This window comes from Phasianus colchicus, chromosome 5 (genome assembly GCF_987193195.1).
Source record: "Phasianus colchicus chromosome 5, bPhaCol1.hap1.1, whole genome shotgun sequence".
Classification (NCBI taxonomy): domain Eukaryota; kingdom Metazoa; phylum Chordata; class Aves; order Galliformes; family Phasianidae; genus Phasianus; species Phasianus colchicus.
Window position 1 is genome coordinate 55330376 of NC_143440.1, and position 14863 is coordinate 55345238.

At 45.9% G+C, this 14863-nt stretch overlaps 1 protein-coding gene across 1 annotated transcript in view; it reads right to left on the reverse strand.

The window, feature by feature from the left end:
* The window catches only part of PRKCH (protein kinase C eta), a 108131-nt gene that overhangs the window by 43281 nt on the left and 49987 nt on the right, over positions 1 to 14863 (reverse strand). Inside the window, exons 9-10 of the mRNA XM_031605318.2 lie at positions 14412 to 14585; positions 728 to 882 (exon numbers count right to left, since the gene is read on the reverse strand). Of these exons, the coding sequence (XP_031461178.2) occupies positions 728 to 882; positions 14412 to 14585 (329 nt within the window). The remainder of the gene's footprint in view (positions 1 to 727; positions 883 to 14411; positions 14586 to 14863) is intronic.

Below are 14863 nucleotides of genomic sequence, written 5' to 3' on the forward strand. Positions count from 1 at the left end.
GAAGAATCTCCCCCTGTAGGACCAACACTAGAATGAAAAGACATTTAGTAACTGAGCTGAACAGCACCAGACAGGCATGCCAATTTCCTAGGATTTAAGCACAGGCTCACAGTTAATACAGGGAAATAAAAAGGCTTGGGTGTAACCAGCACCAATTTGCCTTTAAATAACAAGGCACACAGTAGCAAAGGCAACAGCTCCTTGTCTTCACCTCCCAGAAAACCTAAAGGGTTTCACTGAACACTTCCCCCTTTGCCATCAGTTTGGAATGTGCTCCACACAGCAGGACAGGCCCCTGGGCCTTGGGTCTCTGGTCATCCAGCAGCAATGTCCCACAACCAAAAGCACAGACGCAGTGCAGAGCACAGACACAGTGCAGAGCAGGGTCAGCTCTGAGCAGACAAACAGCCAGATCTGCAGAGTCATGTGAATTGACACCAACACAAACACCTTATGCCTTGGAAGGAAAGCCTGTTTTCTTTGCGTTTGCACACACATTACAGGAACACTCTCCCTGCAGACAATACAGCAAGCAGGAATTTCACTCCTTCCTGGAAGCTGGATGCACCTTGGGTATTTTCTATTGGGAAAGCAGAGGTGCTGTTATCCCAGCTGACAACTTGTTCCTGGTGGGCAGCAAGAGACAGTTATTCACTCAAGCAGAAAATTCAAGCTATCATCTCAGCCACGGGTTCAGACAAAGAGAATGAATGAATGAAGAGCTCACCGATAAATGATGCCTCTTTCATGGAGAAACATAAGGGCTGAAATAATTTCTGCAGCATAGAACCGGGCCCGATCTTCATCGAAGCGACGCGACTTCTGAATATGGAACATCAAGTCCCCGCCATTTACGAACTCCATCACAAAGAACAGGCGATCCTTCACACACGCAAACACAACAGACATGAACAGCATTAATCATATCCTCCATCAGGCTTAGAAAATTCTAACTATCATCACCCAAACATAAACAGATTGAGCACCCATGAGACACTGGGGAAAAACCCACTGTTTTGAGGAGGGAAGAATTAAGCCGATGTCAGGAAGATTTGTTAATAACTCCTTGCCATGCACTCCTCCCACCACCCAAAGTTTAGCCCCCAGAAACAAATTCCTGTTCACACGTGGATCAGACATATCAGCAGGTGCTGATACAGAGGGTTTATTGAACTGGTTCCAGCAGTGAGATGCCCCTTCAGCAGCACTTTCTGAGCTGAGCAGTCAGAAAACTGCTAAAAGTCATTCCCTCCTTACTCATTGCAACTTTCTGGGGATAAATGTTTCATAGTACAGCGTGCAAAGCCAGACAGCAGCTTTGCCTCAGCAGTACGAGAGCTCTGAACATTGACAACAACACTGTCTTTAAGATATCCTGACAGTATTTCTAGGGAATACACATTATCTTATTGATAGGGATTTCCTGTCATCCACTGCATGGCAGCTGCATTTTATGCCTCCATATTTCAGCCTTCCTGACAGGTCTGATTAAACTAAAGATCACTGTGTGATGAAGGAACTGGTAAGGACAAAGCATAAACCAAAGTCTCCACTGGGCAGCAAAGTGAGCAGCTCAATAAAGTTCAGCCCATTAACCACAGCTGCTGGTCTTTGAAGTTTCTATTTTAGCTTTGTCCTGGATTTTGCACAAGTCTGCAGATAGGGAGACACTTGCTTAAACTGCAAGTTCAACAGTCTGGGTGCGAGCTCAGCGTGCCAAAGGGTGCTCACGTAACTGAGAGAATGGATACACAATGATTTTCCACAAAACTAAACCCTAGAATTGTTTCAGAATTTCCCTATTACATGTTTCAGGACATTTAGCACTAATTGTTTCAGTTTTACTCCAGGCAACAGGAACAAGCAGACTGCAGAGCAGGCACACATCTCACATGAAGCCAGCCAGCCCTGCAGAGGTACTATATGCCCTTCTCTCCCTACAAGCCCCTTCCCAGGTCTGATGTTAATCATCTACAAGCTGGCTTTAAACTCTCTCTAAATTTAAGAGGATGAGCATTGTTGTTCTCCACTTTCCGGCAGCCAGCCAGCTTGCAATGACTACTAATGCAAAGGCATTAACATCCTGAGATGTACACAGAAAAGCAACCAGGAATCCCTTCAATCCTCTCCATCCATGAGCAAACCTCTCATAGTGGAAGAAGACAGCGTGCTTCTCGCCACCATCCTGGGTTTGGTTCAACAGCTCCTTCTGTGCTCCTTCGAGAAGCAGCAAGGCTCAGACAGGTTGTACACCCAGCAATCTAACACTGCACACAGTACCATGGCCACATGTTGACAGCTCTTTCCAGTCCATACAGACAACAGCACTTCAATGTTTCACTCTGGCTGCATAGCTTAGGGCTGGCTGGCTATGGCAGCAGTCTAAGCTAGAGCAGCACACACTGCAAACCAAGTACCAACACTGGATTTTCAGCTCACATCAGATCTGTCAAGCCACACATTCACTGCAGTTGGCTGGACTGGACGTGGCTTTGCCATGCCTATCTGTTTTGCAGCCCAGGTACCACTTCTGTTGTGCCAGTCAGGCCAGCTTCTACATCTCCTTCCCCCCTCCTGATCTCTCCACATGCCACATGTTTATCTAGCCCAGCTTGCCCAGACACCTTTACAGTCCCACACTTGAAAAAAAAAAGTAATAATAAAAAATCCATCTTGCCAGATCCTCTACAGGAAGTAATTTAATTTACCAGCAACTTGACAAGTGATGTGCATGTGTATCTATGTAAGTAATATGTATGCTTGTATAAACATGCACACAGTGAGGAATACGTATTTTCTACTCTCTGTTAAAGGTAAGCTTCAGGAGACAAAGTTAACCCTTTTCCTCTGCTTCTCCAGTTCCAGCAGAGCTCCATGGCCCACCTCAGACTTCTGGATGCACTTCTATGCTTTGCAATGTTTAAAGGAAGCTTCTCCTTTCTTCTTAGACATTCCAGTATGCACTGAAACATTCTGTCACAAAATTACATTATTATTTACATGGGAATATGCAGCAGACATGAGTGAGTATCACTGCACAAGCTGCATGGTGCTCACAAGTGTGCTAAGGCTAGTGATAGGACAAGGGGAAATGGCTTGAAACTAAAAGGGGAGATTTAGGTTAGATGTTAGAAGCAAATTCTTTACTCAGAGGGTGGTGAGGCGCTGGCACTGCTTCCCAGAGCTGTGGGTGCCCCATCCCTGGAGGTGCCCAAGGCCATAGATGGGCCCCGGGCAGCCTGAGCTGGAGGGGGTTGCAATGAGCCCATGGTATTTAAGGTCCCTTCCAACCTAAGCCATTCTGTGATTCTCCTCTAGCCATGGTCTCATTTCATAGGCCAAGCATAAATAATCCACTATTTAATTAATGAAGTTCTCCTGTTTAGGCCTAACACAACTTTTGACTACCCAAATTTTTATTTATTTATTTTTGTACTGTCCAGCTAAAGCCTACAGTTTTCTAACTGTATCCTACATAGCTGCTGAAGAAAAGAGCTGGATGAATATTGCAGCTTCTTCGTAACACAGCACACGTGCACTGGCCTCCTGCATACCTTGCAACAAATGCCAGCACTTGTGGGGATCATGAATCTAAGGAGCAAGCAAGGGCTGCCATTTCCACTCCTAAGTGAAAATCAGCTTGCCAAGCTATAGAGACCAACTCCTCTTCCAGGAATTGTTGAGAAATAAAATAAACAGTGGTATTTTATGGAATGAATAAAGGCAATTCGCAGCATGCAAAGTAAGAGTATACAAATAGCTTAAAAGGGGGGTCAGGAAAGGGAAAGCCTAAAATAGCAGGCAGTTCAGATGCTTGCAAATTTGAGCCGGCTCTCCCTGTATTTCCTGAGCACAGGTGCTGCTCTGCACACAGGTGAGAGAAAACTCAGGTGAGCTCTGCTTCACACCAGGAGGCTGCAGCTCCTCTCTCAGGTCCAACCCCAAGTGCCAGTTAGAGCTGTGAGCTCCTCCCCTGAGGACTTCTCGGTGCAAATCAGGGGTAGGAGAAAGCTGGAGTGTTTTTGCCAGGGCTCAGCACTGAAATCCTCATGACTGTTTTCTGTTTTGCATTGCTCACGAGTTTTCCCTGATGTGCTCTCTCTTCTTGATACTGGCAAAGTAAGAAAGAACATTTGAGTCAACAGGAAACGGTGATGCTAAAGCTTTCGCAGCAGCGGCAGCCGCGTGAGGAAATCACATTGCAGCCTTTCTGTACTGGGATGGAGGTTGAATAAAGCCACAGAGCAATTGTTATAGTGAACAAAATAAACACGTAGAGGGAGCATTAATACAGTCCACGGAATCGGTAAGTTCATAAAGCTGGCTTACAGCCAGAGATCAGCTCTGCCAACTTCACTGAGAGACAACCAGATGGGTTTGTAGATTTGTCTGTTTAAATTTGAGTTTGCCATGCTGGGGCCATCTAAAGAACACACAACGAGTGCCCTAAGACCAAGCCAGATATCAGGTACCCTCAAACAAACTCCAACCCAAACACTGCTTTAGCCATTTCTAGATCTACTAAGAAGCTGTTTTGAACCCTCATAACTTTCCTCTTATTTAAGATTGCTATCACCATAGGAATTTTAATACAATCCAGACTGTATTAAGATTTTATTATAACTTTATTAAAATCTTTTCTCTGACCCAAAAAAGGCCAGCACAATGGCTGGCTTCTACCCACTTCCAGTTAAGAGCCATTCAAGGCCAGGCTGGATGTGGCCCTGGGCAGCCTGACTGGTTGTGGTTGGTGACCCTGCACATAGCAGGGGGGTTGGAACTAGATGATCATTGTGGTCCTTTTCAGTCCAGGCCATTCTATGATTCTATGATAAGCCACACAAGATCAGTGTCGTGCCAAAGACCTCTGAATTCAGCTAGGGTGAGAGCATTATCTCCTTCCACATTAAATAAATGCAAGAGGGCAGCATCACTGCCCCAATTTAAGGGATGTGGAGGGAAGAGAAGGGGAAGAGATGCATTCCTATGTGCAGACATCAAAGAAGACAACAGAGCTCTGTGCCAGAGCCTGTAAAGTGGGCCTGGAGGAGTTCTGTTCATCACTCAGCAGCAAAACTCCCCCAGCACTGCTCCTGCCCACGCTGCTTCCCTGCAGGACAAGGACACAACCCAGGAGGAATTTCACACAAGCCTGCTCTTTTGCTGACAGCTGTCATCCAGAGCAGCATCTAGAGATGGACCACTGGTCAAATGTGGTTTAGACCAGCAGTGCAGGCCTCCAAAAAAAAAAAAACAAAAAAAACCTGTCTGGCAGTGGAATTCTGCTAAGCTTGCATTTCATCCTTTTCAAAGTAACTCATGCACACAACTCCTTAGAAAATCAGCTTTGGACTTGATCTGAGTTCACTGAAGCCAAAGGGTTTCCCCAAGAAAACAGTCATTTTTCACTGTTTTGGCAGTATAAGCTCTGCAGAGCAGAAAGCAGGCTTTCAAAATTATCTTCATACAGAGACAGCTGTGTCACTGCTCCACAGCAAAAGTTTACTGCTTCCAAAAACGAGTAGAAGGGCTCAGGGAGCTTGTAAGCAAATTGTAACATGATAATTAAAAGAGCTGGCAGGCTCCCTCAGTATTCCCAATGTTCCCTTACTCCCTTTGTGGCCAACAACCCCCACACAAAGCAATCTGCCCCTGGTCTTGCCAGGAACATGCAAACAAGCAGGACAGCCTCAGGACTGGACTTTGGGAGGCCACACGTCCAGCCCTGCCAGCAGGGTGAGTGACCATTAACTGGGTCAGTGCACTCCACAGCACGGGACCTGGAGGAGGAATAATAAGTAGGTCTGTTTCCCAGTATTTATTTCTGTAGGTGTAACACAACCAATAACGCTGGATCGCAGGTGTCATCAGAACGTGAATCGTATGAGGGATGCGCAGAAGAGCTGAATCATAGAATCATGAAGGTGGAAAAGACCTCTAACATCATCTGGTCCAATTGTTGACCTACCACCAATACTGCCCACTAAGCCACGTCCCTCAGTGCCACATCTCCTCAGTTCTTGAACACCGCCAGGGATGATGACTCCACCACTCCCTGGGCAGCTGAGCCAATGTATCACTGCTCTTTTGGAGAAGGTTTTCCTAATATCCAACCTCCAGCTGAAGCAGCTGAGCTCAGCCCCAAATTTCCAGGCAGCACCCAAGCAAGCACTCAGCTGCAATGGAGCAAGGATGCTGATTTATGCCTGGCAAAGCTTTGGTCTTTTGATTTAGCCAAAGTCCCTCCAGCGCCCAGGGCAGGAAAGTGACTGCAGCAGTGTTAAGATGATGGGATCTAACACTTCAGGTCATATCAGAGTGACTGCATTAAGCAGAAGAGAAGAAATATCTCCATGTCATGTCTGCTCAGCTAGAATTATCTGGATGCATCACTTACGCTTCCTAAACACGCTCGCAGTGATGACTGCCACCAGCATCCACCACCATGGCCCAAGACCCCATACAAACACAGAGGGCTCTACAGCAATCTGCTGGCTCCATCAGCCATTTTCTCTCTGTGCTTCAGCAGCTCCCCAAGTACATACCAGCCCCCAAAAACTGCTTACTCCAAAAACAAATCAGACCACAGCAAGGAAGAGTGCAGCAGGCAGCACCAAACAGCCCCAGGGCCATTGGGATCAGGGGGTACCCACCACATCTGAAGGGCTGAGAAAAGGAAGGTCTCTTTCTCTCATTAGGTTTTGTTTTCTTTTGTAAGCCAGGAAGGGGGGTGCAGTGACAATTCAGACTGTGAAGCTGGGGAAGCTGCATTTCCTCTCAGTTTGATGAGCTGGTGAATGCACTTCTCAGAAGAACAGGTCACTTTCCTCATTTCTGGCTCTTGCGTCACTGTCACAGCTGGGGAATGGGGCAGTTACAGCTCATGACCACACTCTGCTATTTAATGCTAGTGATAGTAGGCACAATGCTGGTTTCCCTCATGCAGCAGGCAGCCAGGCACAGAAACATCACCTAGAGAGTAGCAAAATGGCTCTTGCATTAGCATAAATAAACTCTCTGGAGTCCCTGGGGGTAAAGGCTGCCTTGTGCACACATGTCCATGCAGCACAGAATTAATGCTGAGCTCATTCCAGAAGAGCTGTGTGACTGTCACAACCCAGGGCAAGCAGATGGTAGCCATGGGTTCCCACATGCTCCCAAATAATCTCACCTCATCCTCCACATTTCTGCCTGTCTTTTCTTACTGTTGGGCTGAAACCTCAAGCTCGCAGTCTGGAGAGGTTTTGTAACATGCAGTCAGAAAAAAATCATTTCTTTGGGACAATGCAGCTTTGGGAAATACAGGTGAACCAAATGCACAGATTTCCTCCCCGCCTCCTCACTTCAAGATGGTCCAATTCACCCTAGGATTTGCTCATTTTACGACCAAAAACTTTTACTCAATATATATGCAAGAGGATAATATTAAATCACTTTATTTGTATCCATTTCATTAGCAACAAAAAGTCCAAAATCACAGGCACTAGATCAACCTGCTCATACCAAAAATCCTTACGGAATCCCAATTCAGAAGGGGAAAAAATAAGCCATGTTGGGCATTAAAATAAAACATCCTAGAAGTAGAATACAATGCAAGAGGAATGAAAGAAGAAATCAAAATTTACCCTCTAGATCTTATTAAACAGCACAGAAAAGTACACAAATAACTGCTTGTCCTGAAGGACCAAAAACTAAAGGGCTGGCTGAACTTGAGGAATAAATCCAGGAATAAGGAGAGAGAATATATCAAACCATAGACATCACTCATTAGACAGAAATTTACAGGACATCTGCACCCCCCAGCCAGCTGCTAATATTGTGGTGTCTCAGAAGAGAGCAGCTTTACAAAGATTACCACTTTTAAAGTTCAGAACAAGCTGCTGGAATTGCTGCTTCCAATTTGAATTGATCAGCTTGAGACAGCTCTGACCTGTTTTCCAGAAATACTATTTGCAACATCTGCTGGCTTCAGACTGCACTTGGGGAAAGCCAGAGATCTCTGAAAGTTCACCTAAAGGTCTGCAGGAAAATCAGAATGGCAAAGCAAGGGCTTTATGAATCTACCCAACACCGCCTCGAAAGCAATGCAGGTTCAAAGAGAGTTAAAAGTGAAAGCACTGCTGGGTTCAGTCTCAGCTAGTTAGCTCTCCTCTAAGTGCTGATAGCTTCTTTTTTTCCTTCTTTTTTTAATCCTCTCTCAGCACTAACCATCCCTTGGTCATTCAGGCTGTTTGTGAGTTGGTTTCATTTCAACTAAATTTGTTCTGCAACTTTTTAGATTTTAAAGAAAAATATTACTTACGGTTTGCCACAGTAAATATATGCAACACAACGTCCCCTGGCTCCCTTGTTCTAAACTTGGCCATTTTGCCTAACAGGTACAGTATCTCTCATAAGCCACTGCAGATGGAGAGTTTTTCTCAGGCTCATGGAAATGCAGGTAGCCAAAGTCCCTCCAGTGCCCAGGGCAGGAAAGTGACTGCAGCAGTGTTAAGATGATGGGAGCTAACACTTCAGGTCATATTTTCACTTCAGCTCATATCACCTCAGCGTGCAGTGTAAGCGTGGACACCCAGCAAAGTTCACAGATAAAGTCAGAAATGTCAGTCTGATCTTGTTTCACCTTCTGAAGCCAAAACTGCTCTGCCTACAAATAAAAACCATCCAACTTCCTGCAATGAGGAGACCACCAGAGGTGTGATACTGCACACCAGATACAGCTGAGCCTCTCTAACTTCAATAGTCTGACGCATCTGTTTTACCAACAAGTCAGACTGTTGTGCTACTAAAGACGTCATGGGTTTTTGGTGGACACCCACAAAACCACAGTTTTCACAGATCTGGCTTTATTCCATGTTACATCAGACGTAAGTCAGACTGAGGGACAGAAGTGGACTGTCCATGCAGTGGACATGAAATAGTGGTCAAGGTGACCCTGCACCCAGATTGTACAGTGGGAGCACAAGGGTGGAGAGAGGAAATTTCTCCACAAGAGGACAAGATGTAATGGCCTTATGTTGCGTCAGAGGAGGTTCAGGTTGGATAACAGGAAAAAATTCTTCTCTGAAAGAATGGCAATGCAGTGGCACATCTGCACAGGGAGTGGTGGGGTCACCGTCCCTGGAGGTGTCCAAGAACTGTGGAGATGTGGCACTGAGGGATGTGGGCAGTGGGCATGGTGGGAGTGGGCTGAGGTTGGACTTGGGATCTTAGTGGTCTTTTCCAACCTCAATCATTCTGTGGTTCCCACCGTGTTAGAGGGGCCACTACCCAAAAACCATGGCTTGTCTGCCCAAAGCCCCAGGTAAAGCACAAGCAACCCCGAGCCTGACTTCACAAAGGCTCTGCAGCCAGCCTCAGCAGGATGCCTCCCTTTCTTGCCAATGTTTATGATCAAGATGTGCACTAGGCCATAAAAAGGCTTTTGCAGAACACTAAGCCTAGAAACAGGATGTTCTCATCACCTTCTTCATTTGATTTAGGCTGGCAGCAACAAAACAGAAGCACACATTGGCCTCAGCACAGTAGCCTGGGGCTAGCACCAGTCTTGATGCTTAAGAAAAGGGGAAAAAGGACCAGCAAGTCTACAGAAAAACATCCAAGTAGCATGCCTGGCTGTTGAATATGTGCACATAGCAAGTTGTATCTTCCTGATAAGCCAGGGGGAAGGCTGGGGGTTTGAAGCCTGGGAGATGATCAAAGCTCTCCTCTCTGCTCCCAAGGGGCTCCCTCTCAGCACCCTTCAAACATCAAAGAGCCCTCTCCATTCCCCTGTCTCCCATCAGCACGCTCCAAGGCCTGTGTCAGGGCACTCGAGCATCCCACCAGGCACTTCTGCCAGTCCTCATCAAGCTCCCTCTTGAAATTACACCCTGTCTAAGGCTCCAGGTTAGCCTGAACATCAACAGGAGCTGATCACAGCCTCATCTCCCCAAACACCTGTGACACAATGCCTGCACTGACCCTGGCAGCACTGTTTCAGTCCGCCAAAAACCAGAAGAAAAAAACCCTTTCCCTTCTGTGCCGAGCATAATATCAGCACACAGCTTGTAAACGGGACAGAAAGCTGAACGCAGGTCAGCAGGCTGCCCTCTGAGAAAGGTACCACCACTTCCATTAGCTGCCCTGGAATCCCCGCTGACCTCACCAGCACCCTGCTAACTTCTGAAGGACGCTTGTTACAGAAAGACACGCTCTCGAGTCTCACTATTTTTGGAACAGCACAGGCAGGCTCTGTGCCTCAGCAACTGTCATCAGAGCCACACGGAGAGCAAATCCATATAATGATCAGAGTAACAGGGACAGTGCTGGAAACAGCATCGCCTGAGGGATGGTCCCCTGAAAGCACCCTGTGGTCATGAGAAAAGAGATAAGGGCAATAAACATAAAAGGCAACAACCTCTAACCAGTGCTTCTGACACTATTTGCATGGGAAGAGGATCTCCCCCACTCCTCCTCATTCTCATGCAGAAGAGCTGACACAAAAGGATTTAAAAGCAAACCACCTGTGCAGGAAGAATTGTTCCTAAACCCCAAAGATGACAGGATCTACTTGTTGCAAACTCATTTTAATTGAAACATTCCAGGATCTACATTCCTCAGTGTTAAATTACTGACTTCATTATTTAAACAGATAGCTTCCTTCACCCCTTCTAGGCCAGTATTGTTAAGGTGTTGGATGACACCAATGCCAGGTAAACAGAAACAAGCAATTTCGGGTGCTTGTGACCCCTAACACAGAATCCAAGATTACCCGCAGGTCAGCCCCAGCACCTGTCAGCAACTCACAGATTACTGCAGCAGGAGCATAATCCTCTCTGACACTAAAGGGTGGTTTGTAAGGCCCTAGAAAAAGCAGAGGTAAACAGCTTATGCAAGGCTGAAAGTACTCAAACCAAGGCATTCAATATAAAAGAATTAAAATAACACAGATGTATCTCTGTGGTGAGCAGGGAGACCTCACACAGGTGCAGCTGGAGCACGACCAGCACAGCTCCATCCCTTTAGAGAAAAGGAATCTGGAGGTACAAGTCCCCAGCTGCTGCCTGCCCGGTGCCCAGCACGCCCAGGGCGATGCCCAGCCTCTGCCACCCTGTGTCTCCCCTTCAGTTTCGAAGCTGCGAGCTACCCGGCACAGACAACACTTGCAACTCCTACCACCTAGTGGCTGCAATACCCCATAAGAGAGCAAGGAGGCTGTCAGGAGGTCAGGCAGCCTCAGCTCACCGTGGGATATTAAAGCAGACCTTACGCTGCAGATGAGATCACACTAAATAGAGATACTGCACAGAGGCAGCATCATAGAACAGAAAACCTTTCTGAAAACGATCAGCAACCGGTGTAAGTGCAGAAAAAACTCAGCTAACTCAAAAACAGGCAAGCAAAAGTAGCAGCAGCATAGATTAACTCAGACAATGCATTGCTGTTTCTAGTACTTGTGCCAGCTCAGCTAATGCTAGATTACCAGCAGCACACAATATCGCCCTGTGCAGCACAGACATGCCCTAGGCTGTTTAAGTCAGACCTAGGCTCTGCATCAGAACAGCTTGCTGGTGTAGGTAGAATATTATACAAGAGTGTGAATTCCGATGGCTCTAGCTCATTCAAAGACAAAATTCATTCTCAAAGTGCTGCAGCATTTCAGACGCTTTCGAGGTTCTTCTCCTCAGCTCCTATAACTTCCTCTGGTACTGGGGATGTACCAGGTCTCATCAGTGCCAAGCAGAGGGGTAACTTCCCAGGCCTCCTAAAGCAGACCAGGAGATAATTTCACTTATTTGCAATGAGTCTGCACTGCTGGTTCATACTGAACTCAGCACTTACCATGAGCCCCATGCATCTTGCAGGAGGGATGCTACCTGGTCCCAGCATGTCCTGACACATCTCATGGCATCAAGTTGCTATTTCCTTTTGAAAAAAACAGTAAGAGGCCTCAAAATGGCTATTCCTTTTTTTATTAAAAAAATGCTAAAAGCGGGCCAAGTCAGTCATTATTTATCCAGAATCTCCACCCACTGCAGACTAGAGCCATGCTTGTTTTTCTTATGACGCAAACTGTTAATGCCACATTTTCAGAATTTGGACTGTAATTGTGATCCATGTGATGTGTGCGAGTGAAAATAAGTACTGTTTTGTGCAAGCCTCCCCCCAACTCCAAACACAAGAAATTGGCTTGGTGATTTTTAAACACAGCATCAGGCCAACGTTTTGTCTTACTGATTACTCTCCGTCTTGCTCGCTCGCTCTCTATTTTTTTCTGACAAATAAGTGTTAACAGAGGGGATAACCCAATGCCATGTAAAGAACAACCATAAACCCTATGTATTGTATCAGCCCCATCTAAGCCCTCCTGGGAGCACTTTGCCACAAATACTCTACTGTTGCAATCATTTCTTCATTATAGCAAAAGGATTTAATTATGCCTTAAGCAATTTAAATCTGGTTATTCTGGATTGAGGTGGGTGTCACTGTATGAAGAATATGGACAAAAGACACAATGAAGCACATGAGTCTAAAATAAACTTTCCTTTGTTTCTATTTGTTTTTGTTTGGAGGGAAATTACCAGTCTGGATAGTGAAACAATACAGGACTCAAGTAAAAGAGTAACCTAGGAAAACTGGAAATAGCAGGGCCCTGCTATGACAAGCACCACTCCTTTGGCATCCTTTCAGAGACTGACCAGGCCGAGGTCAATGAGGACTAAGGGATTCTTTCCTTCCCTCCTCTGATGAGAAGCTGGTCCAGAAATTCCTGTTCCAGGCAGTTCTACCGTTTAGCAACCTCCTTTTCATTTCCAGTCTAACTGTATCCATGGCCAGTCTAGATTCATTCAATCTCAGCCTGCATCTTGACAGTTTTGTTTCCCTCCTCTGTGGCATCTGCAGACATCAATCAGATCCTCTTTTTGTTTTCAATCTGCCAGTCTAAACAAGCCGAGCTCCTCCCTTTCTTCCGTTTGCAAAAGACTCTTCAGTTACCTCAAAAGCCCAGCAGACCTCCTCTGCACCCAGAGCAGATTGCATCCTTTCTCTGAACATGAGAGGCAGTACTACAAGTGACCTTAAATCTTCTCCAAGTTCACTGAAAATGCATAGCCCAGGACTGCATTTGCTATTTTCACACCTATGCTGCAATTCTCCTAAACAAAGCCATAACAACAGGTTGCAAAAATGCTGCTGCCCTGGATCTGACCGCAAACTGCTCACATCAATATGTGACACTGCTGATACTTCACATGAGAAGTTCAGTAAGGCTATTAAAATTCGGGCCCTGCTTCTTCATGTTATTGAACAGAGTTTCCTAGGTTACAAGAGACCACAGTGAGCTTTATGCATTGCTTCTGCTATACAGTACAAGTGCTCTGTGAAACTACATAAGCTGTATATACAAAAACCACAACACCTCATTTCTAGTACATGAATGTCCCTCAAGGGCTCCACCCTAAATGAGCACAATTCTTGAACTCAATAACTGAGTTGCACATCATCCCAATGAGAAGAGAAACAGGTGGGTGGTAGAACACATCTGAATACCTTTTCCTTTTTCTTCTTTTTTTTTTTTTTCTTTGAGCACATTGGGTTTACAAAGGAGTGAAGCTACAATTAAAAGGGCAAGTTCATCCCTCCTCTTCTAAGGAGAAAACAAACCCTATTAGCATTTACCAAAGGACAAAAAGCAACTTGAAGTCAGCCCAGGAAGTCTTTAAGAGCTACACTGTGAAAATACTTTGGTCCTACATAACAACTTAGCTCAGGGTCTCCCAAACTTATCTCACTGTGATACTGCTGTGGCCACTGTCTCCATCACAGCAAATCCTATTTCTACCACCTGCATCACAGGCAGAAGGAGACTCTCAGCTGGACAGGCAGCACGCAGTCTTCCACTGAAGAATACACATCACAAGTGACAGCAATGCTGTCTTTTGTCTTGTATGCTCGCAAGTAAGTACTGACTGTATAAGGGTTTGACTCAGTGTCTACACATATCAGTGAGATCCCCACCACTAATCCCAGAAGGATCTTTCTTTCAATTCAGAGCAGGCAAGGCAAAAGTAGTGCTATTAACTTTCAGGGAGGAGGTCAGTAGGGCCTGAAATCCCACAACAACTGCAGGACACTGCAGGTCTGAGGGCATTTGCATTATGTACTCCATGCATAAACATGCTTCTGTGAAAGATATAAACACAGGCCTCCCTGTTACTACCAGTTTGTTAGAGAGCTTACAGAATGCCAGGATTTTGTTTGACAAACGCCTGTTAGAGGTCCACAGCTCACCCCTGAGCAGACAGCTTTCTCCTGAGTTTAAGGCCTACGTTTACAACAGGTGGGGAAAAACACAGGAGAGTGCCCCTACTTTGAACATGCCAGGCAGTATCAGGAAGAAGGCTTTCCACTGCCTGAGCTATACTTACAGGAGTTTGGAAGCAACAGTAGAGCTTGGTGAGGAATGGGTGATTCCTTGCTAAGGAGAGGATGCGTTTCTCAGTCATGGTGCACTCAACATCGTCATCCTGGAGAATGACGTCCTTCTTAAGCACCTTCACTGCGTAGAGCTGCCCACTCTCTTTCATCTTGGCAAGCATCACCTAAACCAAGAGAGAGGATGAGTCACAAGGGCTCAGCCCTTGGTCTCTTTGAGCAATACAGAGACTATCGTACCTTCTTACACTAGAAAGGTCAGTTATCTGTGATCAGGCTCGTGGGTGCAAGTGAATCAGACTGTTCGCATGAACATCAGAGTACGACCAATGACACATACACTACTGCCTGCAACAGTCTTCTGCCCACAGACTCCAATGCCTGCTCTGGGGCTAGATGCTCAAAATCATCCATGGTCAGTCAAACACCTGTGCCAGTGCAGACC